The sequence below is a fragment of the Phragmites australis genome, chromosome 4, assembly GCF_958298935.1.
Source record: "Phragmites australis chromosome 4, lpPhrAust1.1, whole genome shotgun sequence".
NCBI lineage: Eukaryota > Viridiplantae > Streptophyta > Magnoliopsida > Poales > Poaceae > Phragmites > Phragmites australis.
In genome coordinates this window covers 21613719-21639083 of record NC_084924.1, presented here as the reverse complement: position 1 = coordinate 21639083, position 25365 = coordinate 21613719, and the positions used below count along the sequence as shown (strand labels likewise).

General features: G+C 40.4%; 1 protein-coding gene across 1 annotated transcript in view; it reads right to left on the bottom strand.

Moving 5' to 3' along the window:
* LOC133914670 (uncharacterized) overlaps positions 1-25365 on the bottom strand; it is a 75054-nt gene that overhangs the window by 5418 nt on the left and 44271 nt on the right. Inside the window, exon 2 of the mRNA XM_062357724.1 lies at positions 12159-12337. Within this exon, the coding sequence (XP_062213708.1) occupies positions 12159-12337 (179 nt within the window). The remainder of the gene's footprint in view (positions 1-12158; positions 12338-25365) is intronic.

Genomic DNA, 25365 nt, shown 5'->3' with positions numbered 1-25365 from the left:
CCCTGGGAATGCGATAACCGTGCCCGCTGCCCTAGTTTGGACGTGTTCTGCATGTGCACCAGATTTGCATTTGCGTTCCTTGTCAATCCATAAGTTGTATGGATATGCCATCAGCGCCAAGGTGTGTCCCATAGATTCTTCTACTTGACCCTAAGATTCCTTCACCGTTTGAGGAGCGACATGACCGGAACGTGGTTGCCCACCGCAGCATATTAGTGCCATCACCCGTCTCATCTCTGCTGATCGTTCTTCTCTCAGGGGATGATCTGCCCAAACCAGTGCTATAGCATTGTGTTTTTGGTTAATATAAATGTCTCTATTCAGATGGTTACTCAAAACTCATAGCCAATCTATAGAAACGCGAGCGTCTTTGTTGTTGCATCTGTTCGCTGTCACCACCAAACCTAGTAGCAGTCATCTCTGTTTAGCTGCTACCTTGGACGACCCCTTCCAAAACCGACCATACCTTTGAGTGAGCCTTTCTGCATTTTACACGATGTATCCCTCGTTTCGCTGAAATGCCACCGAAACCCAATGTCAATGTCATTGGCCACGCGCCCAATCGCTGTCTTCATTGAAATGCGTGCCGCTACCGCCATGTAGACTTATCGGTAGTATCCTTAACCTAGAAGTATAACCCTAGCCATTTGATCATGGGTGGTCAAGACAAGACCTTAGCGTACCTCTTCTTTAATCCGTCGATGCTTGCATAACATGCCAAGTTAGCACCACATCATCCTCATTAGTCTAGTCGGTCCTATAGTTCTTGAACCATGCATAATGACGTTGCCAAGCCTGGTGCAATGATTGCACAATAAACTTTTTTCCCATAGGAAGATAACTCAAGTAAACTAGTCTTTCCTTTTCATCCTAATCAATCTTCCAAAAGCCCATTCTCTTTCACTTTAACTCTGATTTAGACGATTCTTGCATCTAAATGTTCATAAAATCATACCTATCCAACCATAGTGTTTTTAAAGTGTTCTAATGATATTTGGTATGTTGTTCTTACTGTTTGCTTTGTGTTGTTTGTTGGTAGTTCCTACGATTAGTCGATAGCGTTCTGGAATTGTTCAAGGGACTTCAAGACCAATGTTTCATCAACAATGAGCAAAGTTGGGTAAAAAGCAAGTATCCTTGATAATCTTGAACCTATGTTTTAAATGTTTTATTTTACAAAATTGTATGCAATGTCTATCAACTTTATGGGTAGTCACCTATGTTAGAGTTTACCTAGTTCTTCCTTTACATTCGTTGAAGCCTAGGTGGTAGTTAATATGGGTCCCTTGGGTAGAATTGCTTTTGGGATGTTGGAGAAGTGTCATATACATGTTTAGTGGACATATGCAATGGTAATGATGAACATGTTTTAGTAACATGGAACCTTAGGACTTGAGCACGGAGTTGGTTTGATAATGGTGGTTCATGTGGTGGGCTTGTTGATACGTTCCAAGAAAATGTATTAGGTTTTGTTAGTTATTTTCCCGTTGGATCTTTGCCCAAGTGATAAATATAAGGACGGTTCATGGAGCGACAATCCAAGAAATACCGTTCAAACACGAGGCCGATATGGGTAAGGCTTAGCATTAGACACCTGGCTGACATTCGTTGGAGTACCAAGACCTAATTGATGGACCATGCTTCCTAGTGATCTTCTGGTGGCACCTCACTGGCGTGTGTTAAGTGTTTCACGAACACGACAACATGGATATCACGACTCGTGGCTAAAAGTTGGACAACCTCTGCAGAGTGTAAAATTGTTATAACAGCCGTGCCCAGGGTTATGGGAGATATGAATCCTCACGTGATTGGTTGGTCACCATTCTTCGTAGTGACCTTATAGTGGCACCTCCCTGGCGTGTGTTAAGTGTTTCACGAACACGATAACATGGATATCACGACTCATGGCTAAAAGTTGGACAACCTCTGCAGAGTGTAAAATTGTTATAACAGCCGTGTCCAGGGTTATGGGAGACATGAATCCTCACATGATTAGTTGGTCATGGTTTATAAGGTAGTTAGCCTTAGGTAATGTCTAGTTGTTGGGTTATATTCACTTAATAACTGCTTAATGCTTTTGAACTACATTACCATTTTCTTTACTCGCATTTACGCAAATATACTATGTATTAGTCTATTCTTGTTGTAAGCCTTATCATTATCTTTCCCACACTTGCTGAGCGTGTCATGAGCCTACATATCATTATCCTTCCCACACTTGCTGAGCACGTCATGTGCTCACACTTGCTATTTTCCCTATATCATGCAACATGTGTGGTGCTGCTCAGTGAGTGAAGATGTTGAAGACTATCAAGACAAGGATGTGACGTTCTAGGAGTGTGTCCCCCGGTTGGTTACCTGCTGTGTTGTTGGGCACCAGTGCTTCTGTCTGTCGCAGATATTTTAATAGAAGACAATATATGTCAATTGCTATAAGAGTTAAACGTTTATTTTATAAAAGTATTACTTTTGTTACTTCACTTGTGACGTCTTTATATGTGTTGAACATCAAGAACACACATAAGTCGTATCTGGTTTTGTTTGTTAAAGCTGGGTGTGACAAATAGCTGGCACTGGTAGTGTTTGAAAAAGGTACATGCTGGATGGTCCGACGTGCGTGAGCCGGTGCACGCAGTACCTTCCGACGTTCACAGAAAAAGTGGGTGGTTGGGCAACGGCTATATTAGAACCTCTAGCCTATAAATACCCCCTCACTCAGTCTGACTTAGATCGACCGGAGCCTATACATTGTGTGTGTCATCAAGGAACAAGAGAGAGCACTTAAGTGATTTGCACAGTTGCTAATTGGAAGATTAAGAACATCATTAGTGCTTAGAGAGTAGCAAGCGTGCATGTAGCTATAGTTTAGGCTTTATCTTGGTCAAGTGAAGCTATTGGTTTGTTACTTTTTATGGTCGGCAACACCTAGCTGGTCTTAGGTGATTGGAGTTGTCACGGTGAGCTCCTGGATTTCTTGTGGGAGCCCCGAGAAGTGCGATGTACTTGGTTTGATGCCCTCCAATCCAGATATGGAGAAATGATAATCATGAGGGAGCACTTGAGTCTTAGTGACTCAAGGGAGTGCGATATCCTTACTTCAACGAGGACTAGGGGGAGTTCTCTTGTCCATCTTTCTACTTCCCCCTTTAAGCATTTACATTCTTCAAGCTTTTAATTTTGCAATTTGCTCAATGTCTTTGCTTGCTTGTTTTGTTGCCTTGCTCTAGCTTGTTCGCGTAGTTTCATTATATTTCATATAGGATAAGGTTGTTACTTGTTTTATTATTCGGTAGAAATTTTTTAATTAGAGCCCAATTCACTTCCCGTCCTGGGCCATTCGATCCTTTCAAGCACGACGTGGGGAACCCGTTCGAAGCACACGCGGACAACGAGAATCACCAGAAAGCAGCCAATGACGATGTATGACAGCACGTGCATGGGGTCTAGAAAAAGGAATGAGGCTAATGGCTGGCCGAAGGCCTAGAAAGTGGCTGTGCACTAAGGGAAGCTACCTGGGCAGGTGCTGGTTGATGAGCTCAGCAAGACCATGGCCAGCAGCAAAGCACAGAGGGACGGTGGCAGGTGGATCACGTGGAAACAAGTGCCGACAATAGGTTAAGACAAAAAGAGCATGCACAAAAGCTTCTATGGGTCGTGGGTTAGCTTACCGAGGGCTGAGATCGGAGTATGGAGTGGTGGAGCAACAGAACAATGGTGAGGTAGTGGACGATGCTGGAGTTGGGAAAGAAGGGCGCCAACGTGCGAAATCCAACCTGGAAACCAAGGGGGCTCACGTGGGATTTGACGACAGGGTGGTGGGCGCCTCCTTGACTGCTTAACCAGGCTTGGGCTCAAGTGACCTCATTGGGGCACGGTGGATTTGGCTCGATGGTGTTGTGCTGTGCTACTTTGCGCTATTGCTTGCAGGTGGTAGAGAGAGGGAAGTGAGCATAGACAGAGATAAGGGCGGCAGAGGGAAGAGATAAAGGCGGTGGTGTGGCTCGGTGGCTGGCTGCATTTGTCAACAACGGCGGTGGCTGACACAGAGACAGAGAAAGGGAGGATAGGTGGAGAAGATGATGTGTTCATCCAAAGTGTATAGTGACTGACACAAGCTAAAAGATCTCCCTCCTTCTCTGTATCAAATGTAGGTCTTCAAAATTCTTCAAATTTGCAACATTTTCTTAATTGCTTAAATTTTTAAGGTCTCAAAATATATCCTTAAAATCTAGGAAAATTCATTAATATTCTTAAAAAGCTATGGACTAATTTCTAAAATTATTTCCAGCATATTGCATAGTAAATTTCTTCACAATGAATCACTTATTATTGAATTTAACAATTCCTGATTAATTTTAAATGCATTTAATACTTGCTCAAAACTTCAATTATGATGCTAATGATGCTCATGAATTCTTATTGGAATAATTGAGAAGTTTGGGATGTCATATTCACCTTCCTTTGTATAGAAGATGCAAATTCATACCAGGTTGCCATGCAAAATAACTTCTTTTAAAGAAAGGGAGCAAGAAGTGACACATGCATACATTGTACAATTGTTGGATATCTTGACAAACTATGATCAGCTAATCGTTTTAAAGAGGATTGCAATCATTTGATAAAGAACTTATGATATTACATAACGAGAGTTCCTTACGCATTTTGCTTTGTGTAGAAGTTTCTGGGCAAGATAATACTATATGCAAATCAAGTACAGTTTGTTGTAAAGAAGGGAAGGATGATGAGGACAACACTCCTTCAGATACACACAAGGTGAACTTGTTCCTCGTTGTCCATACTTTCTTGATAAAGGATGGTATGCTACTAAATTCTTCTGTATTTTGTTGCTTAAGAACATGGGAGAAGTGCCCCAACATCACCTATATGTTACCCCTCGTAGGCCAAGTCTACTCGGACTCAAAGTCGAGCTCTAGTCAGACTCCAAATTCAGTTTAGAGTCTTAGGACATCATGACAATAAAACAAGCATAACTTTTGCATACAGAGTCTAATTGAGGCGTTCTTAGACTTCAATGGATCTAGGATCAACCTTAGATTCCTTATAGATTAATCAAATTCGATGAAATAAGGTGTTGTGTCACCATTGTGGGGCCTTGTTAGGTCTTGTAAGCGTGCCAGTGTTGGAGTCCAGGTTGTGTACGCCTCTTCCAATGGCCGCACAATCCTAGGTTAACACCCTCACGTCCCCCTTATATATACAGTAGCCGTTATAATTTTGGCTTAGATTTTGCTTAGATTATTCAATTTTAGATAGTTTATTGTATATCAATCTATGAAACCCCAACTTCGAGTTCTTCATTGGTAATTAGCATTATTCAGATTGTATCTACCGTGTTCTTGCTTATGTTCTTGATTTGGTTGCTGGAAAAGCCTTCTTGGTGAGGTCAACCGCGCTTTGGCATAGTTGATAACCACGAAGTAGTGGTGTAGTGGATGCAAGTGTTCTGGATTTGTTCAGGTTGGAGCCTTTGGATAATCAACGTAGAAACTCTATCAAATTGACTTATCACAATTACCTTTTGGAAGATCGGGCAACACTCCCATCAACTCAAGTGCCATAGATCGTTTGCATTGATTAAGCACTGATCGTTGTTGTCATTGGCTTCAGCACTTTTCTGTACTTCCACATATTCAACATATGTGCGAATGAGTCAATTATCTCACGCTATACATGTCATTTGGCCCATGACCTAATGGTGTGTGTGTGTGTATGATGTGTGGGTGTGGATTATGGGTGTGACGTGGAGCCTAGTATGTTCCTCGGGGAGGAGCTAGGTAGTCCTCGGCATCATGAGGAATGGTCAACCGGCCGGGGATAGGTGAGAAAAAGGTTGCCACGGGTGCCAATAGAATGGACTTGTGTCGTGTGGATAAAGAAGTACCCCTGGAGGGTGTGAAACTTTTGAATAAACATGATCTCAGTCATGAGCATGTTTGATATCCATCCACATCAATCGTAGGGTTCCTGATTGGTATTTGGTGGAAGATGGTTTTTTTTTTATGTTGCGAAGGGCATGTTTACTTGTTGGATATGATTATGTACATCGTGTCTTGTAAGGATAGCTTATATGGTTGATTAATGATAGTTACTCATATAATGTGTCGATGAAATTGCTTTTCACATAAATCAATTTAACTTGTGGCCTATCCTTTCTACATTAATCTAAATGCATAATCCTTCGAGTCGAGAATATATACCTTCATACTCACTGTGTTATGTTTGAGCTTTTGTAGGTGAGGACGAGCTTGTGTACAAGCTACTTTGGGCCTGCTAACTCTGGCAATGGGCATGAGCACCGCCATTCTACTCGAGCTAACCCCGGTGGTGCCTTATGGAAATGGTGCCATTGATTTTTTGTTGTTTTATTTACTTTTCCACTATACATAGATGCTTAGTTGTGAAATCATATACTTGGCTTTCAATATAATCATCTAGCATTGTGTTTTGTTATTTTAGAGCTTGATCTTAGGTGAAGTAACAGAAGCAATACTACAAATAAAATAAACGCTTAACTCTTACATCAATTGACATATATTATCTTCTAAGTAGATATCTGTAGCGGAACAAAAGCACTGGTGCCAAACAACACCGTAAGCAACCGATCAGGAGACACACACCTAAAATGTCAAATCCTTGTCTTGATAATCTTCAAAAACTTTACTCACTGAGCAGCACCGAACATGTCGCATGGCATAAGGAAAATAGCAAGTGTGAGCACAAGCCATGCTCAACAGATGTACAGGAGAATAATGATACGCATGTTTATAACAAGGACAGGCTGACACATGATATATTTGCATAAATTTGAGTAATGAAAGGCAATTGAAACTTAAAAGCATTAAGCAATTGTTAAGTGAATGTAACCCAATTAAACTAACCACACGCCCACGCAAGGGAGCTTTGGCTTTTCAGTTTTCACGAGCGGGAGTTTGGCTACCAAAATTTAGCCTGCCAGATTTTGGATCTCTAACCTCCTTTGTCTCTCTACTTCTCTGGTCAGTGGAAGTTAATATTAAATATCAAATTTTAAACTCCAAAAATTATGTTAAATTAGTTAAGCATCCAAAAAAAGTCCCAAGTTCCAAAAAATAATTTTCTTAAATGTGGGACCCATAAAAAGTCAACACCAATAGTTGGGGCCATTTACATGCGGGACCCATTTACATCTGGCAATCTAGCAACAATATGATCAAAGTTCAACTTGTCCTTTTCCTCATAGAGTTTAGCTTGTTGGTTGCAATCTACGCCTTCAATATCGTCGTAGTACAAATAAAATATGTGAATTAAAATAAAAACCAAATTCAAAGAGGACTCATTTAAATTAAAATAAATTCAAATATTTACAAAAGTATGTGTTTCTGATTTTTTGAGTAATTTTCATAGTGTGGTAGAAGTACCAAGATAGGGATGATAAGGATGCTTTGGATTTTGGCTTTGACTAATCATAGCATTAGAGATGATGAAGGGTCAATTGGAAGGTTCACTGGGTGAATTTCAAGTTCAAAATTCAAATTCAAATTCAAAAGAAACATAAATACTATTGAAAGAATTTTATATAGATAGGTGTTGATGTTAGAAGTCCAAGGGAAGTGGGTTCATATTTTTCTAAGTGGAGATGGATTATATATGAATTTTAGAAATTTAGAAACAAGGAAAAAGACACTATAATTTACTGAGAACTTGGAGTGGCTGACATGTGGGGCTCGATCCATGGACCTGATTCTTTAAAAATGATAGCTGGTCCATTGTGGATTCAATCCAAGACCTACCTTTGTGATCAGGACACTAACTCACAAACCGGCCCATGGTCCTGATTCTTCAAAATTGGAAGGGTTTAGAATCTTCTAGAATGTTCTAGGGGATTTATAAACAAATTTGGGGGAAGAGAAACTTCAAGGACCAGTATAAAATATGGTTAACTGGCTTGGTCAATGGTTGGTCAATTATAGAAAAGAATAAACTGATCTTCACTGGTTTTCTATGTTTCACAGGTTTTTGGCCTGAAGGCAATGCGCGGCCCACCCAAAAGCCTTTTCACCTCCCTTAAAGAGTGTTTTGAAATAGCCCTAAAGCCCATGAAGCCTTTTCACCCGAAAGCCCATGAAGCCTTTTCACCCGAAAGCCCATGAAGCAAATAGCAGCCCACAAAGCCTAACATCCTAAGAAGACATGTGGGCTTAACTTACATGTTGGTTGTGTTTGCTAGCAAGGATGAAATAGCTTTATGATGATTTTGTTAGTGTTTATGATGATTATGTTAGTGACGGACTTGATCCCTTTTTGCCACTAACAACAAGTCAACTGGCGTCAACTGTCCTTAGGGTCCTTTGTGACGAAGGCAATGCACGGCCCACCCGAAAGCCTTTTCACCTCCCTTAAAGAGTGTTCTGAAATATCCTGAAAGCCCATGAAGCCTTTTCACCCAAAAGCCCTTGAAGCAAATAGCAGCCCACAAAGCCTAATAGCCTAAGAAGACATGTGGGCTTAACTTCCATGTTGGTCGTGTTTGCTAGCAAGGATGAAATAGCTTTATGATGATTTTGTTAGTGTTTATGATGATTATGTTAGTGACGGACTTGATCCCTCTAGTCACTAAACAACAAGTCAACCGGTGGCAACTAGTCTTGGGGTCCTTTGTGACGAATTGTTGAAACATCATCATAAAGATGTCTCAAATAGTGAGGAAATATTCCATTGTCACTGAAAATTTGTCATAGATTAGCAGATTTGTTGTAGTGAAAAGATCTAGACATATGATAATGATTGAGAAGGATCATAAGAAGAGGAAAGCGCAAGGCCAAGGCTAATGCTTTAGATGAGATCTTTAGCTCAAAGTCTAAGCCTTTTGGAAAGTATAAGGCTAGCCCCACTAATTTTGATGCATTTCCATAAGCCGAGCCATTGGTGGAGGAATTGCAAGCTGTACTTAGAAGAATTCATTAAAAATGAAGGAAAATGAGACTTTCGCTTCAAGTTTAAATGTTATAGAAATAGATCTTGGTACCGGTCCTAATGATTCATGAGTATTTCATACCAGATAAATGATTCATACATGCAAATCATTGCAGGTGCTAAGAGGCATTAGGAAGTGTGCAAGAGGTGAGGTCGATGCTCATATTGGCAATGGTGCAAAGGTTTCTGCATTGGCCATTAGCACTTATCCATTATCATTACCTTCTGGCTAAGTTTTGGAATTGAATAATTGTTATTACATTCTTGCGTTACCAAAAAAATATTATTTCTTCTTTATGTTTGGAATAAGTTTATGATGTCATAATAAGGAATAAGTGTTGTTCAATTTATATGAATGATATTTTTTATGGTCATTGTCCATCAGCGATGGATTATATTGTATGGATGTTGAGAATAAGCCTATCTATAACATTGATGCAAAGAGGTTTTGGCCTAATAATTTGAATCTCGCTTATGTTTGACATTGTCGATTGGGTCATATAAAGGAGAAGCACATGTAGAAGCTCCATAGAGATGGTCTTCTAGATTCCTTTGATCTTGAATTATTTGGTACGCACGAATCTTGTTTAGTTGGCAAGATGACTAAGGCACCTCTCACCGGTCAAGGTGCGAGAGCAACTGATTTGTTTGCCTTTATACATACAGATGTATGTGGGCCAATGATTTCTTCGACTAGAGGTGGTTTTCAATACTTTATTACTTTTACCGATAACTTTAGTAGATAGGACTACATGTATTGAATGAGGCACAAGTGTGAATCCTTTGAAAAGTTTAAGAAGTTTTGGAATGAGGTACAAAATCAAATGGGCAAGACAACTAAATTTCTATGATTAGATCATGGAGGTGAACATTTGATCCATGAGTTTGGTGATCATCTAAGTCAATGTAGAATTGTTCCACAGTTAACTCTGCTAGGAATTTCTCAATGCAATGGGCTATCCGAATAAAGGAACCATACATTGTTAGACATGGTACGATATATAGCTAATCTGATCTTCCATTGTCCTTATGGGGACACACTCTAGAAAATATTGTGTTCACATTAAACAAGGTTCCATCAAAAGCTATAAAGAAGACATCATATGAGATATGGATCAGGAAGCATCTAGGGCTATCTTTTCTTAAAATACAGGGCAGTTTGGCTTATGTAAAATGTTTAGCATTCGATAATCTCACTCCCAAGTCTGGTAAAATGCTACTTTGTGGTGTTTCCTAGGGAAACCAAAGAATATTATTTCTATAAATAGGAAGAAGGCAAAGTGTTTGTCGTCTGGAATGATGTTTTTCTAGAGAAAGTGTTTTCTCAAATAGAGTTAGTGTTTACATCAAAAGAATTCAGGAAACATCCAAAAGTGTTTCAGGCCCTACTGAATATCAACAGGATATATAAGATGTTGTAGAACCCATTGTTGAGGCACCATCCCCATGTAGGTCTGAAAGGGCATGACATGCATGTGAAAGTTTATGCTCCTAACCATGTAGCAACATGATATATTATTTTTGGGTAATAATGAGCCTAAGACTTATATAGAAGCGATGGTAGGACCAGACTCTGAGAAATGGCTTGGAGACATGCAATACCTTATGGTGTAAAAACGAGTGCAAATTATTTTTTTTATAAAAAAGATAGATATGGATGGAAATGTTCGCATATATAAGGCGTGATTGGTGACGAAATGTTTGAAGCAAATTCAAGGTATTGATTATGATGAAACATTTTGTCCATCGCAATGCTAAAGTTTATTCAGATCATCCTATCAATTGACTTAGTCATAAGCATGTCTAGATTATGACAATAAAGTAGCATGTGTTGTATTCATTTATCATGGTCAAAAAAATGATGATGATGACATGTGCTGATGTGTGCCGACTGGTACTGACACTGTACCAATCGACAAATGCTCTGGAGGCTTCTGTTCGGGCCTAATTTTTGCATGCATAGTCCCCTCGATCTGGATAACTCGTTTTTTAGTTTGAATCGACAATATTCAGCCATATGGACTCCAAATTTGACATGTCTTTGTCATTGTATCCCCGACTATAAAGGTATGACCTTGGACCCTTACTATTTATCACGAAACAAACAGGTTTCATGATTTCAGATCCAAAACACATAAGAAGAGGGCAAGGAAAGATGATGGACATGAATATCAACACCGCCGTTGCCTCTACCTCTAGTGCTGATTGGCACCATGTCATACTAGGGTAAGGGCTGGCGTTTTTGCATCAGAACCTCTTCAGGGTTCTGCTGGATCCTTAGGGGATGAGTAGATGTTTTTGCTAAGCAACCTCTTGATATAAGACTTCCAAAAAAATCAAGCCTTGTTGATGCCAATTCAATGAATTTTGCCTGGCAACACGGAGCTTCTTGATGCCTGTGCCGCTTATGTAGTTGTTCGGAGGAGGTTTGAAATTGAACCAGGGCTGTGTGTCATTCTCCACCCCAGGTGCCGATCACCACATGACCCAACCACCTCTTGTGGATGATTGCTTTGCTGATGCCCCCCCCCCAATATTCTGTTGATCCCAAGAAAGATGTCCAATGCTGCACTTTCGAATAAATTAGCGAAGAAAAGGAGAAGATAACATCCAAACCAATGAAGCAGCGTTTACAAGATCGTAGTTGCCAGGACGACCTGCCGATCTGATGGTCAAGATTGTAGTTGCTGTAACAAGATCAAGGTTCACAATATCGTTTGAGACATAAAAATCGGACCCGGGTGGTTACCGAAAAATCGCGTTATCCCGATAACCGCTCGAAATTCGACAAGAATTCGCTCAAAATTCACTCAGTCAAATATGAAATTCGGACAAAAAATCGCCAAATTCGTCATTCGGTAACCGATCGAATTGGACCGGTTACCGAGCGCTTTTGCGATAAACTGAATAGATTTTCGATAACCGTAAGCTAAAAAACCGAGCGGTTTTGATCGAAAACCAAGCGATTTGAAGCGGTAACCGACCGGTTTAGTTGCATTTCTATGAATTTCTAGGAAAATAACAAAAAAACATAAAAAATCACAAAAAGTCAGAAAAATAGAATATATTGTAATCTCTGACACTTGGTGGTGGCTCCCTATTTGAAGATGCCCTCTTAAGTATCCTCTTTAACACATTGCCTCCTCTGTCACTTTCACTGCCACCTCCATACTCGTAGGACTTACCTGCCCTCCTCCTGACCTCTTCCTCCTCCCTAGACTGAGCCATGACACGATACACCTGTTCCTCTTCCGTCTTCTCATTATAGCTTGTCAAATCTACCTGAACTCTTGCTAACTTTTTCCTCCGAAACCTCTCCTCAGACTTTCCTTTCATCTTATCTCTTTCCCTATCCAGCTCACGTCTGAAATAATCATGCACATCTGGAGGCACCCTATTACAATGTATAACATTCGATCCGTGCCCTGCCAAATGTTCTTTTAACCTTGTGGCACCATCGCCTTTCTTTTCCTTATTGCAGTAATTACACCTAAACCCCAGGGCCAAATTATCCTCGTGCTGCCACACCACTTCTCTATCCGCCATCGATTACTCCAAAACAACAAATATCATCCTATTAGCACTCCACAAATTCCAACAATGAGACAACATTGAACAAAACCAACTACTAGGCGCTAACCAACGCTTTTGGACACTAACTAACCCTAACAAGTAACAACCTAAACACGGACCATAACGGTATAACCGACACTAACTAGTTTGTATTGTCTCTGTTGGAAGAAGAAAGCTCAATGGTTAACCTACTAATAATTATGTCTATGCATGTTAAATTGATAAAGATGTGCTGTCATATTGCTAGTCATGTATAAATGTCTCAAGAAACAATTAACTTGACCAATATTAACAACCCTTGCCAGTACAAGGTAACAACCGTTCACATCGGGCTAAAAACCAATGCAATAGGGTCAATAACCGAGCGAATCAACCACTAAATCATCCTAATCAACCACACAATGAACTTCCAACCTCCTAAAAATGATTGCCGAATGAATTACATGAAAAATCGCTAATATATGGGTGGTTACCGAATGAAGAGCTTCGAAAATTGCTCGTCAGGTGTTCTGCGCTGCTCTTCGAAGGCAGAAGGTAACCTCTCAAATGCGGTCAGTTACCGACACTAATCGCTCGATAACCGAAGCTTCAATGCCGGATTTCCGCAGCACTATCGCGGATCTAGCCGGCCGAGCGACGAATCATCGATTTTTGCTGTGGACAAACACGAGGGGAAAGTGAGTTGTGCACTAACATGAGCTGAACGCAGACTTCCCTTATCCATTTGAGCTGGGCCGAAACGGGCCGATTGCACTGTGCATTCAGCCCGTTTCGGCCTTTTATTCATTTTCGGCCTTTTAACGAACTCCCAATTTTTGAGCAGCTATTTAGTGATGCAAACGACATTTTTTTTTGAAAATTCTTTTTGTAGGTAGTCTTAGAATTACCTTTAGTTTTTTATGAAATTTTTTTCTAAATTTTTTGAGTTATTTCAAAATCGATTTGAATTTTTTGAATTCAAATTCGGTTATCGAGCACATTATGAAACCAAGTCGGACTAGTAAGGTTGGTTACTACGAATTTTGAGCGGTAACCGATGCATTTTTGAACCCTGAACAAGATTGCCAAGATGAACAATGGAGGAACTCTTGCTGTACCACAAGGAAAAGATTACATCCAAATCAATGAAGCGGCGTTTACAAGACCTATAACATACATTAAAGATTTTCTAGGGTCTAAATCCATCCGTGACATTTATTCCCGCTCGTTTCGCCTTTCTTCACCAACACCAAGGGCGAAAATGATGACCACTCATGAATATATATCTCAGTTCAAAGATCCGAGTGGCAAGTAGACAATGTTGGTAGAAGAAGTTGAATCTAGCAAGAGAAGATGTACAAGACAATTACTCAATGTAACAGCCCATCATTTCCAATTTCCTGATTTAATTATGCAAAGAATTAAATAACAAAATTAATTAAAATAGGCTAAGAAATAAATTGGGGAAATTACCATAAGCTAAATATAATTTTGTAACAGCCCAAAATTCCAATTTTCTAGAATATAATTGCACGGAAATTAATAAATTTAATAAATTAATTAATTTGTCTTAGATTTAATTTCTCAAGTGCCATTGGCGTGCTTGCACCAAAGAAATGCCACAAGACCGCCTCCTTAGTGCCACCTGAGAGCATAACCTCCACATCTCCGGCGAGGAGCTCAACCGAGCCCGATCTCTACTACAAAGGTCACTCCAATGCCACCATGGATCTCGACATAATCACAAGGATGCAGGAAGGCTCCCCAGGACATCCTTGAGGAAAATTGATCGACGGAGACGCTCCTGCACTGAAGCTTTGAGCCGCTTGTCATCTACACTGTCGCCACACTTCTACAAGCCATTCCGATGTCCAAATCCCCATCAAATGAGCTCACCTACATCCCTTCATCGTCTTCCGCCACTCACTGGAGCTCCTCGTGCCAAGGCGTGAACTCGATCAACGCCGGCCATGTGTCATAGTGGCAAAGTGCCCGCCGCCATCACTTGTATGCAGGAAGCAAGACAGGTAAGTCCTCACCATCCAATCTGTTACCAATGGTCAAGATTACAATGCAACTTACCCTTTCAACTTTGTAAGCCCTAACCGTCCGATCACCTATTCATGGCCTCAATTCAATGAGCCATAGGCCAGTCAGCATGCCACCATAGCCAACCATGTCACCACTTTGTCTTTCATGTCAGCCAAGTCATCGGATAGTCTGCACACCCAGTCGGCAGTTTCCTTTCTTCTTTTTTTAATCTGGCTATCGATGTCATAAGTGGGTAGGATGACACAGTAAATATAATTTTTATTAGGAAATTTTTTTTGTTAAAACCTGAAAATAGTTAAATAATTTGCTAAGGCCATAAATGGAGTTTTCCTCAGCAAAACAATTTTTGTCAATTCCTGTTAATTTTCATTAATTCTTATTAATTCATAACTAACTTCTGATAATTCGTACTCTCATTAATTCAAAATAATTTGTATTAAATTATTATAATTCCTAATAATTCTAAGTAATTCCTTATAAATCATGGTAACTCCTAATAAATCCTAATAAATTCTCAATAACTCCAAGAAAATCCTAAAAAATCCCAGAAGACCCTAGAAACTTCCAAAAAGATTCCAAATCAAACATATCTTATTTTCCTAATTTAATATTTTGGGGGCCTATTATCATCCATTACAACTCTGTTTTGATCGATATCTCCACCGAAGATTAACAAAAAACACTAAATTAACAACTTAATTGTTGAGGCCGGACTAAGAAATAGTTCGACCTCTTGCTGTACATTGAGTGAGGAATCGATATGAATATATGATGATAACAAAGGCAATATTAACTTAAATGTACATTTGTTCTTACAAAGAGGAGCACCAAGGGTAAGAAATGATTAAAGCAGCAATGGAAGCTAATTAAGTGTAGCCTTTATATCTTCTAGGCAACTCCACAGGCAGCCGTTGGAGAACACACCCTAAAATACACCATCTTCTGCGATGTCCTTAGAATCTTCTTTGATTGAGAATGGTTTGGGTATAGCATGTGTGAGTACTTCTTGTACTCCTCAAGTTGTGGTAAAAATGCATACGTAGGGGACTTATTTATAGAATGACATAATTTATGTAAGATCAGTAACTCAACAATGAGTAATTAATTTAAATGAATAATAAATAAATTAACAACAACCTCAAGATTCTCACCATGTTGACTTAACCAAGGTTCCAACCACCTCAATCATGTTCACCACCACCATTGGGCAAGAGAGCTATGTGGATCTTGGCAAGGGAGAGAGCTCAGAGAGAGAGAGAGAGAGAGAGAGAGAGAGAGAGTTGCGGCTGCTATGGCGCTTGACTGAGAGATAAATGCCATAGGAAGATAGAGCAAAGAGCTAGAGAGCAGACTAGATGAGAGGATAAAGGTAGCAGTTTGACAACGTGGTCGATGGCGTCAGTATGGAGAGGCAGGGTGTAGAGGAGTTGACGAGGTCAAGCTCACAGCGCTAGACGGCGTCCCTACGGCAGCAGACGAGCTTAGTCGCATGGCGCTCCTTTTCTGTTTCAATATCGCGAGGGAGACGACGATGAACATGAAGAGGACTACCAGTGCAGACAGATGAACAGTACACAAAAACTCAATTTCTCCTTCCCTATTCAAACAGTGGTGATATGGGCCTCCAAAAAATTCTAAGAATTTTTTATGTCTACCATAATTCATAAGAAATCCGTTTGAATTGGTTTCGCAGCTTTTAAAACTTGCATGAATTTTTATGGCTTCAAATTAGTTCCCTCAACTCTGGGACAAATCACTAATATTCATCTTAACTCATGGACTAGTTTCTGAACATAGTTCCATCCGTAAGTTGTATCGTGAATTTTGAAGTTTCTTCTCATTAATTTGATCAATTGCTAATTAAATTCAAAAGAACTCTATTGCATTCAAACAATTTATCACAAAAAAATTCAGAGATGCTACTACTCATGATGTACATGCATGTGTTAATGTCATATGATATGTAACGACTATTCAAGTTTCTAGTGAATACTCAACTTGATGTTAACTCATTTAACTTTAACCAAATTCAAACACATTTCACAAATTGCCAAGACCTCCTATATAATTTACCTAAACTAGGCATCAAAGAGTTTGAGGATGTCACTAGTTAAATTCTTAGGGAGAAACCCTAGTGGTTATTCTCCTAACATCTTAAATCACTACCATGTACAAGGTATTTAATTATTGCTCAAAAGTTTTAATTTCTCCCAAATTTCAAGATAGAGATCTCATGAACTTACTAAACCTACTTAACGAAATTTGGGATGTCACATAAACTGGCTAAGCATGGCCATGCATCCGGTCAGGTGTTGGATATCCTTCTTATTTCTTTGAGATTACATTTCCTCGATAGCCTTTGTCTTCTCAAGGTTTGGCTCAATGTCCCAACTAGACACTAAGAACTCGAGTAGTTTTCCCTAAGAGACTCTGAAGATGCACTATGCCAGAACAACACATTAGTCATGGGTGATAACTGTTATTAGTGACGGTTATTGCACCCATCACTCTTATTTCATCACTAACGATAAAACATTAGTGATGGGTTGGGACCTGTCACTAATAGCAATCACTAGTGACGGGTCATAATTGAGACCTGTCACTAAAATGCGTCTCCTATGGCCTGAACAGGCTTGTTGCCCGTCACTGTAGCTGTCATTAGTAATGGATGTATGTACCACCCGTCACTAATTATCAATCCCTAGTGACGAGTAGCTTTCCATCCCATCTTTGGTACTCGATCATTAGTGATGGGTGTTAACCACAAACCGTCACTATTGTCCAAGTCATCCGTGACAGGTTGATACCACCCATCACTGGTTACTGAGTTATTAGTGACGGCTAGATTTTCAACCCGTCTCTGGGACTCTATCACTAGCGATGGGTGCTAACATTAACCCTTCACTAGTGACCAAGTCATTAGTGACGGGTGTATTTATCACCTATCACTAATTATCTAGAACCAGTGACGGGTAGCTACAACACGTCACTAGTGACCGAGTCATCAACGATAGGGTGTTATGAGTCATTAGTAACGGGTATCTTTCCAACCGGTCTCTAATGTCTGAGTTACAGAGATGGGTTGGAAAGCTACCTGTCACTGGGACTCGGTCATCAGTGACAGGTGAATTTACCACTGGTCACTAATATTCTCATCCCCCAAAAGGGATTTAACTGTTTTCTTGCTGCATCTTGAAGTAATGTCTGGATTTGGCAGTCGTCTTCTCCTACAAAGAAGACACATCCAGATACATTCATGCCATAATCACCATTCATTTCAAGATATATACCCACATTGTAGGGACCAAGTCACAAGATATGCAACCACAAATTACATAATCAGAAGTCCTCGAAACGTACAACGGTTCAAGTCCACATCAAAATAGTTGTAAATTACATAAGTCCAAAGTGCAACCACAAAGTACATAAGTCAGAGCCCTACCTCCTTACAATAGAACTCGCCTTTCGAAAGACAACTTCGGTCATTAAGAATGCGGCATTCCGTGCTCGAATGTTGGAGAGTGCACACTCCTCGCTCTTGTCGTCTGGTAAGCTAAATTCCTGCTAAATGAAAGTAGTTATGGAAAAAATATGCAATTAGCGTGAGCAAAATCATTTTATCATCAAATATTTCTAATAAATAAAAGTAGCTATAAAAAGACTATGCAATTATCTTACATCTAGGGATTTTATATCCTTTGTTGCCATGAATAGCAGCATGTGACACGCAACGTAGAATCTGCAGGAGTTGCCTGATGGTTGTTGGTGGCACTGGAGAGGGAAAAAACCGTTAGTTCGAAGGGAAAAAAAGTAATTGTAGAGTATTTGCAAATATTTCTACTGGCATTTACCGTGAACATGGTCTTATGTGTTAGTGTGTAGGGTTCGTTCGGATCGTACTTTGGATCACAACGCATATACATGTCAAAAGCCCTACATGCGAAGAGGGTGAAAAGTTCAATATGTAACCTAAGTTATAAAGCTTACTCGTTGAGGATTTGTTTGACGAAAGTATAGTCACATTGTCCCCGATTGCCGTTAGGTCTCACCACTGGTCTTGATGAATCAAGGTGCCAGACCAAGTTCCACTTGGGGGCAATGACCAGTAAGATTCAATGGCCACCTATGTTGCGGGCGGCAATCAGGTATTCCCTCTTCGAAAAGTGTCTCATTGCCCTAGCCACATATTTCGTAACGAATTCCCTTTGTTGTATCATCAAAGAAATTATCATATTTTAGGGGTCAAGGAATCTAAAGGGCTCATTCTTCCTTATTTCTTGTATCAAGTGTCTACAGATAAGAAATTAGTTAGATTGGAGAATTTAGTGTAATAATTAATGAACGTCTAATTTGAAAGGGCTTACAATGTAAAGTATCGCAATAACCCCACGTACAGACCATTGAGGTTGAAGAGGTCATATAAGTCATTGAAGCCCACAAGGAAGTAGCTGTCCCCAGTCAAGAAGTGACTATTTTAGTAATATAAGACAGTGGAAGTCATCTTTTCTCTACAACCTTGCAGGTAGTAATTATACAACTCAAAACAAGGTGATCCTGTTCGCTGAAGTGGATCTGTCGACAGCAAGGACTTCTCAAGCTTAAATTTTGGGTTTGCCTTAGTCCAAGCTTCCCCTATCCAATGCTTCTCGGCAATTGAGTCCTTACCAGAGGGGATTTCTTTGGCAACTACTTCTTGGACCCTAGCCTGGACTTCTTCTTCTTCTCTGGGCTGCCCTCAGGTTGCTTACTTGTAGATGGCGGAGTGGGCAAAGGCTTCTTCTTCTTCTCTAGTCTACCCTCAGGTTGCTTAACTGTAGATGGAAGAGTGGGCAAAGGCGACACAACTATCTCGAGGCTGAGGTTGGGGTAGGAAACTTGAACGTCCAGGCGGATTGCTCCTAGATACCGTGTGCACCATGATGTACCCCTCTTCTATTAGTGCACAAGAAATTACCACTCCCTGTGCCGTAAACCTTTGTAGGATGTCTTGATAAATGATCTCTCTAATTGACTGGGTCAATGTTGGGGAACAGGTAGACTACGCTAGCCTAAAATAAAAATTTTCTACCGCATTCACCTAGGAAATTTGCTAGTAGGAGATCATAGATCGTTACCGCTCTACGCATAGTGCAACAAAAGAAGAGTTGGAGTAGATCGATCCAACATCGTGCGCATCAAACTTGTCGAGCAGCTTCTCGATCAGATCCACGACCAGCCCCGCACAGGTGGTCATGCTCCTCGACCAACTCCGAGCAGGTGGTCGTGCTCCTCGACGAACTCCGAGCAGGTAGTGATCAGTCCCGAACACGTCACATTCAACTCACTGAGAAGATCAGCACCGCAATAGTAGCAGCGCCTCTACGGTATCCACACGTACTGGGCACAAATGCCGAGTGCCGATGCGCTAGCACCGCATGCCTGACTAGGGTTTTGGGAGATCGTGTGGAAGGCTACAGCTAGGGTTTCAAAATGGCTTAACCTCAGCACACCCTACCCACACCTCTCCTTATATAGAGCTCGCCAATGGGCTCCCACGTTGAAGCCTTTTAGGACTCTAACATCTCATGAATCACAATCCAATCAAAACTCACATACGAATCAAATTTGCATGTTTTGTTCCAACCCATTAAGTTTGTGACTCATTAGGTTCATGTACAAACAGCTACAACTCAGAAACCCTTTCCAAACCGAAATTAATAGTGGTCCCTAGCTGGACATGTTGACTCCCGAGTATCCACAGAAGATCATATCGGCTGAACCTTGATATACACATGCACTGATCCCTTCGCCTCACGATACCAGTCAAGCTGAAGGCGAGATATGTACCACCCTTGTGATAGCCGACCATTCACTCGATCAAGTAGTGGATTCATCATGACTAACTCTTTAATCATATTTGCATGGCCATGCACTTTCTCGATCCAACAACCTCAAGGGGCCCAGAGATATCTCTCCAGTTATCAAGGAGGGGCAAATTCCATCTTTCCTGTTATTAAGGAGGGACAAATTCTATCTTGACTGCTCACACCCCACGACATGTTTTATGACAAACCCAAAAACTACCTTTATGACTACCAGTTACAGAATTGCGTTTGGCAGCCTCAAAGTATGCCACTACACATTCTGGGAACCAACGACGATCTCAGGTCTAAGGATCCTCCAGGTACACCATTTAAGATAACAGCTGTTGGCACATCATAAATAACAATCCCAATAGTATCTCAAGGTGGATCTATCCAACATCATGTTTTCTAAAAAAATGTCCACATTATTGACTTAGTATCTCTATACCTATGATCCATGAAATGTGATCATTGATCAATACATGTGCTGGTATTATGTATCATCACAATGATACGTGACTAGGGATCGACTAAGAATAAACATCATGATATAAACAAAGAGTTTCATAAATAAGTCACATACTTGCCAATCAATGTAAATGATAGTCATTTTTGGAATGACACATTGTTTGGTAGTACATGAACATAGATGTGTGATACAATCATATCTGTGATTGTCTCCAGGGCATATCACCTTCAGTCAATGCTTCCACAGCTATTGGGACCGACCTCTTTCTCTTTTTATACATTCCGACGTGTTCAGGGAAGTCTAATTTCCAGCCCTGGGAACTGGATACACCTCGAACGTGACCTGGGTGCTCATGGTTTCCCAGCACAGTGGAGAGCATGTCATGTTCCCTAACCCCGGTGAATGAACCTTTGGAGAAATGGGTTGCTATTTCTTTCACCTTTTAAGTGACTGTCTCAATTTCGCTGGATTTGAAGGTGATTTCTCCACTCTCTGGCAGGGTACCCCTCGTGCACAAATACGATTGTGATTGCCCCAAGAATTGCAACCAAGGATTCTCGTGGCCTTCGTTGTCTAACTTTGCATCCACCGCCTGCCATTTATCCCTTTTCCCCATGTTGTTCTTTGCCCAAAGCTGCTTCTTTGCTAAACACTCCGTTTGGAACGTGTTCATGATCTTTTCTTCTCCCCTTCATATTGAGCATTGTATCGAGGAGATTATCGCAGATATTGTTCTCTACATGTATGAGGTCAATACAGTGAGGAACGTCTAAGTATTTCCAATAATCAAGCTCCCAAAGAATTGATTTCTTGTTCCACATTCCATTTTCATCACTCGTGGAGGATTGTTTTCGCTTGCCAAGGACAACATTGATATCCTTAACCTTATCATAGACATCTTGCCCGCTGAAATGCCTTGGCAAGCGAAAACAGGGGTACCTTGGTGACACTTTCTCACTTGTGCCGTCAAACTGAGACTTCTTTTTTGGTACTAGGGGTTCCTTGGAAAGAAACATCGATGTCGCATGTACACTATTTTCTTTGACTCGTTCAAGTACATACTCTCAGTATCATCTAAGCATTAGGGGCAAGCTTCACCTTTTCTTTTACTCTGTCTTGACAAGTTACAAAGTGCTGGCAGATCAATGATGGTGATGAACAACATGGCATGTAGGGTAAAGTATTCTCACTTGCACGGATCCTAAACCTCAACGCCTTCAGACTAGAGTGCTTTAAGCTCATCCACAAAAGGCCTGAGGTACATATCGATGTCGTTGCCAGGTTGCTTCGGACCAGGAATTAAGATCGACAACATAATGTATTTTCTCTTTTTACAAAACCAAGGTGGAAGGTTGTAGATAGATAGTACAATAGGCTACATGCTATGTGAGGTACTCATGTTACCAAATAGATTCATGCCATCTATGCACATAGCAAACCTAATATTTCTTAATTCTTCAGCGAACCACCCATATGTGGAATCAATGGTTCATCATTGAGCTGAATCTGCGGGGTGCCGTATCATTGCGTCATACATATGACCCTCTTTGTGCTACCGCAACAATTGGGAATCCTTTTTATTTTGGAACAAATGCTTCAAACAGGGAATTATAGAGAAATACCATATCACCTTTCTATAAGGCCCTTTCCTCTTACTGCCTTCCTCCTTGTTGCTACCGTCATTTTATGCTTGTATCGATGGGTTTCACAAATAGAGCATTGATCCAGGTTTGCATAACCTCCACGAAACAGGACACAATCCTCCTCACATGCATGTATTTTTTCTACCTCCAATCCCAGAGGACAAAGTATCTTCTTCGCATCATAGATAGTAGATGAAACAATTCTTTGAAACTCCTATCAGACCAATGATGGGTTGGCTTCAATTGCAGAAGTAAGCACTGCAAACAACAACGTCTATTTCTCCTTACAGCCAGGATAAAATAGTGTCTTCGAGTCTCGCACCAGTTCCTGGAATTTAGCAAAGTCACCATCACTATACTCATCGTGCCCCTCAGCACCATGCACCATTTGGCCCACATTCTCCACAAAATCCACGTAGTCATCATTGAATCCTAATATGTCTACGTTCCTGAGATAATCATCCATATCACTGGCTAGTGGGAGTCCTTGATCTGTACTACCGTTCGGAAGGACTTGATCCATTTCCCCTTCATTAAGGCCTTTCTCACCGTGTTTGTTCCAAACATGATATCTCTCTTTGAATCCACGCCTTAACAAGTGATTGTACACATTATCAGGTTTCGGGAACTTCTTCTCATTCTTGCAATCACAATATGGACACCAAATTGCCGTTTTACCCTGACCTTCCATATCCGCCACCGCGACAATCAAGAAAGACTTCACCCCGTTTATGTACTCGTTACAAGTACAGCAATCAAGGTACATAAAACTTCAGTCCACCATCTACCAATTGAAAAAATATTAATTCTAAATAGAAACGACAGAGAAGGTAGAATAAGTATAAAAATTCTAACTCGATTTAACTAAATTAAGTGTGTATGTGTGTTCTAGTGATATTAAGACAATAATTAACATTCAAATATGATACATATTATCTATGACGAATGATCCTAACTAATTTATAATAGGCAAAGATAGGTCATAATCCCATTCGAGGATATGTGCCCGAGTAGGTTTCCATACTCTTGTACGCTGGAGAAAATTTTGGCAGCACCTCTCCGCTGTTCTCCAAATACACGTCTCGACAACGAGCTGAGAGGGTGTGTATCTAGACAACAACATGAAGATGCCACCAAAATTCTCTCTAGAACCATACAAGAGCACATAAACCTACTACTTGGGCCACATATCTTCGAACTGTCCAAAGTACATGGACAATTCGGGAGCATCTACTTATAAATATGACGAGTTGTCAAGTCATATTTATAATCAAACACTCCCAAACATGAGACGTAGGTTACGCATGTACACTAAGGGGGACAATCCATATATATCAAGATCTGAGAGAAGGAGCAAACTTGTTGATTCCAACTAAAAACCCTAGAATCCACCATGCAAATATGAGCAATAGAAGGAGGAGAGGGAGGAGGCAAACCTTCAAAGGGCAGGAATAGACACCAACTTCAAATCACCGAGATTTGATTTAGTCTCAACAGAATTGCTAAAAAAAATCACCCCTTTGTCGAACAGCCACGGTGGATAGACACTGTCTGGTCGTGCTGCTCAGTGAATAAAATAACAGTAAACATCATTCAATACTGACGGGTTATAAGGACAACTGTCACTTTTGAGTGAGCCATTAGTGACTGATCTTATAACAACCCATCACTAATAAATGGCCCCGGCAGGGAGTTGCCAAGACTGCATTTAGTGATGGGTTATAAGGACACCAGTCACTAATGATTTAACATTAGTAACGGGTTATAAGGACACCCCCACTAATTATTTAACATTAATGATGGATGATAAGGATACCCGTCACTAATGACACATTAGCGACGGGTAAACACTAAGACCCATCACTAATGACTTTTACAAGAAGAGATCGACTTTCAGAATAGAGGCGTGCATGCAAAATGAGAGTACTTCAACAGATCCCATTCAACAGAACAAAACTAAACTTTGATGGACGACATCGTAAAGCAATGTTAGGATTTGGCAGCCGTCTTCACAGCCAAGAATACAGATATACATCCAGAAACTTGAATTTCACTCAAGCCTGTCATATAATATAGTTATGTATACTTTACATACTTATCCAAATATCCATACATCATTACACTTGAGCATTTGTCGGAGCACGTAACCTCTGATATTTAACATAGTTAAAATCTACAGTAATATATCCTAGTACTTCATCGATATACATTAGCGCATGAACTAGTGCACTCTCACTTGACATGGACGACCCGATGCTTTACCATAGATAGTAAACAATGTCTTATTAGCCGATTCATTTCCATTTAAATGAAACCTTATATCAGCCTGGAAGTTGTCTTCAGGAGTGAAGTCCACTCCGGGGCCACAAAAACTTAACCCAAGATGCTCCATGGCTTGATCTAAGATAGCATAAAAGTTAATTGCCTCAAAGGTGTCACCAAAAATATCCTACAAGCAAAGAAAATAAAATTATGAAAATAATACACGTTAACAATCATGTATATCAAAACAACCGGATTACATATTACTGTACCATATCATATTCATCGAATTGAGCAAGCCTATCACTGATCAAAACCAAATCCTCTTCGCCCTCCTCAAGCACTTTTGTTGAAAAATAGTTGTAGTCAGGCAAAAATAAACCCATGGTCCTCAAGCATTTTCAGGCACCCTTCAACGACAGTTTTATTGAATGCAATGAAATCGGTGATGCATTGCCACAGGCCCTAATAGTGATATCCTCACTACCTTCTCCCCTTGAACGTATGTCAAAAGAGATAGATAGATTCACAAAATTCCTTCCATCTAGAGTGGATTGCAGCAAAGGTACAA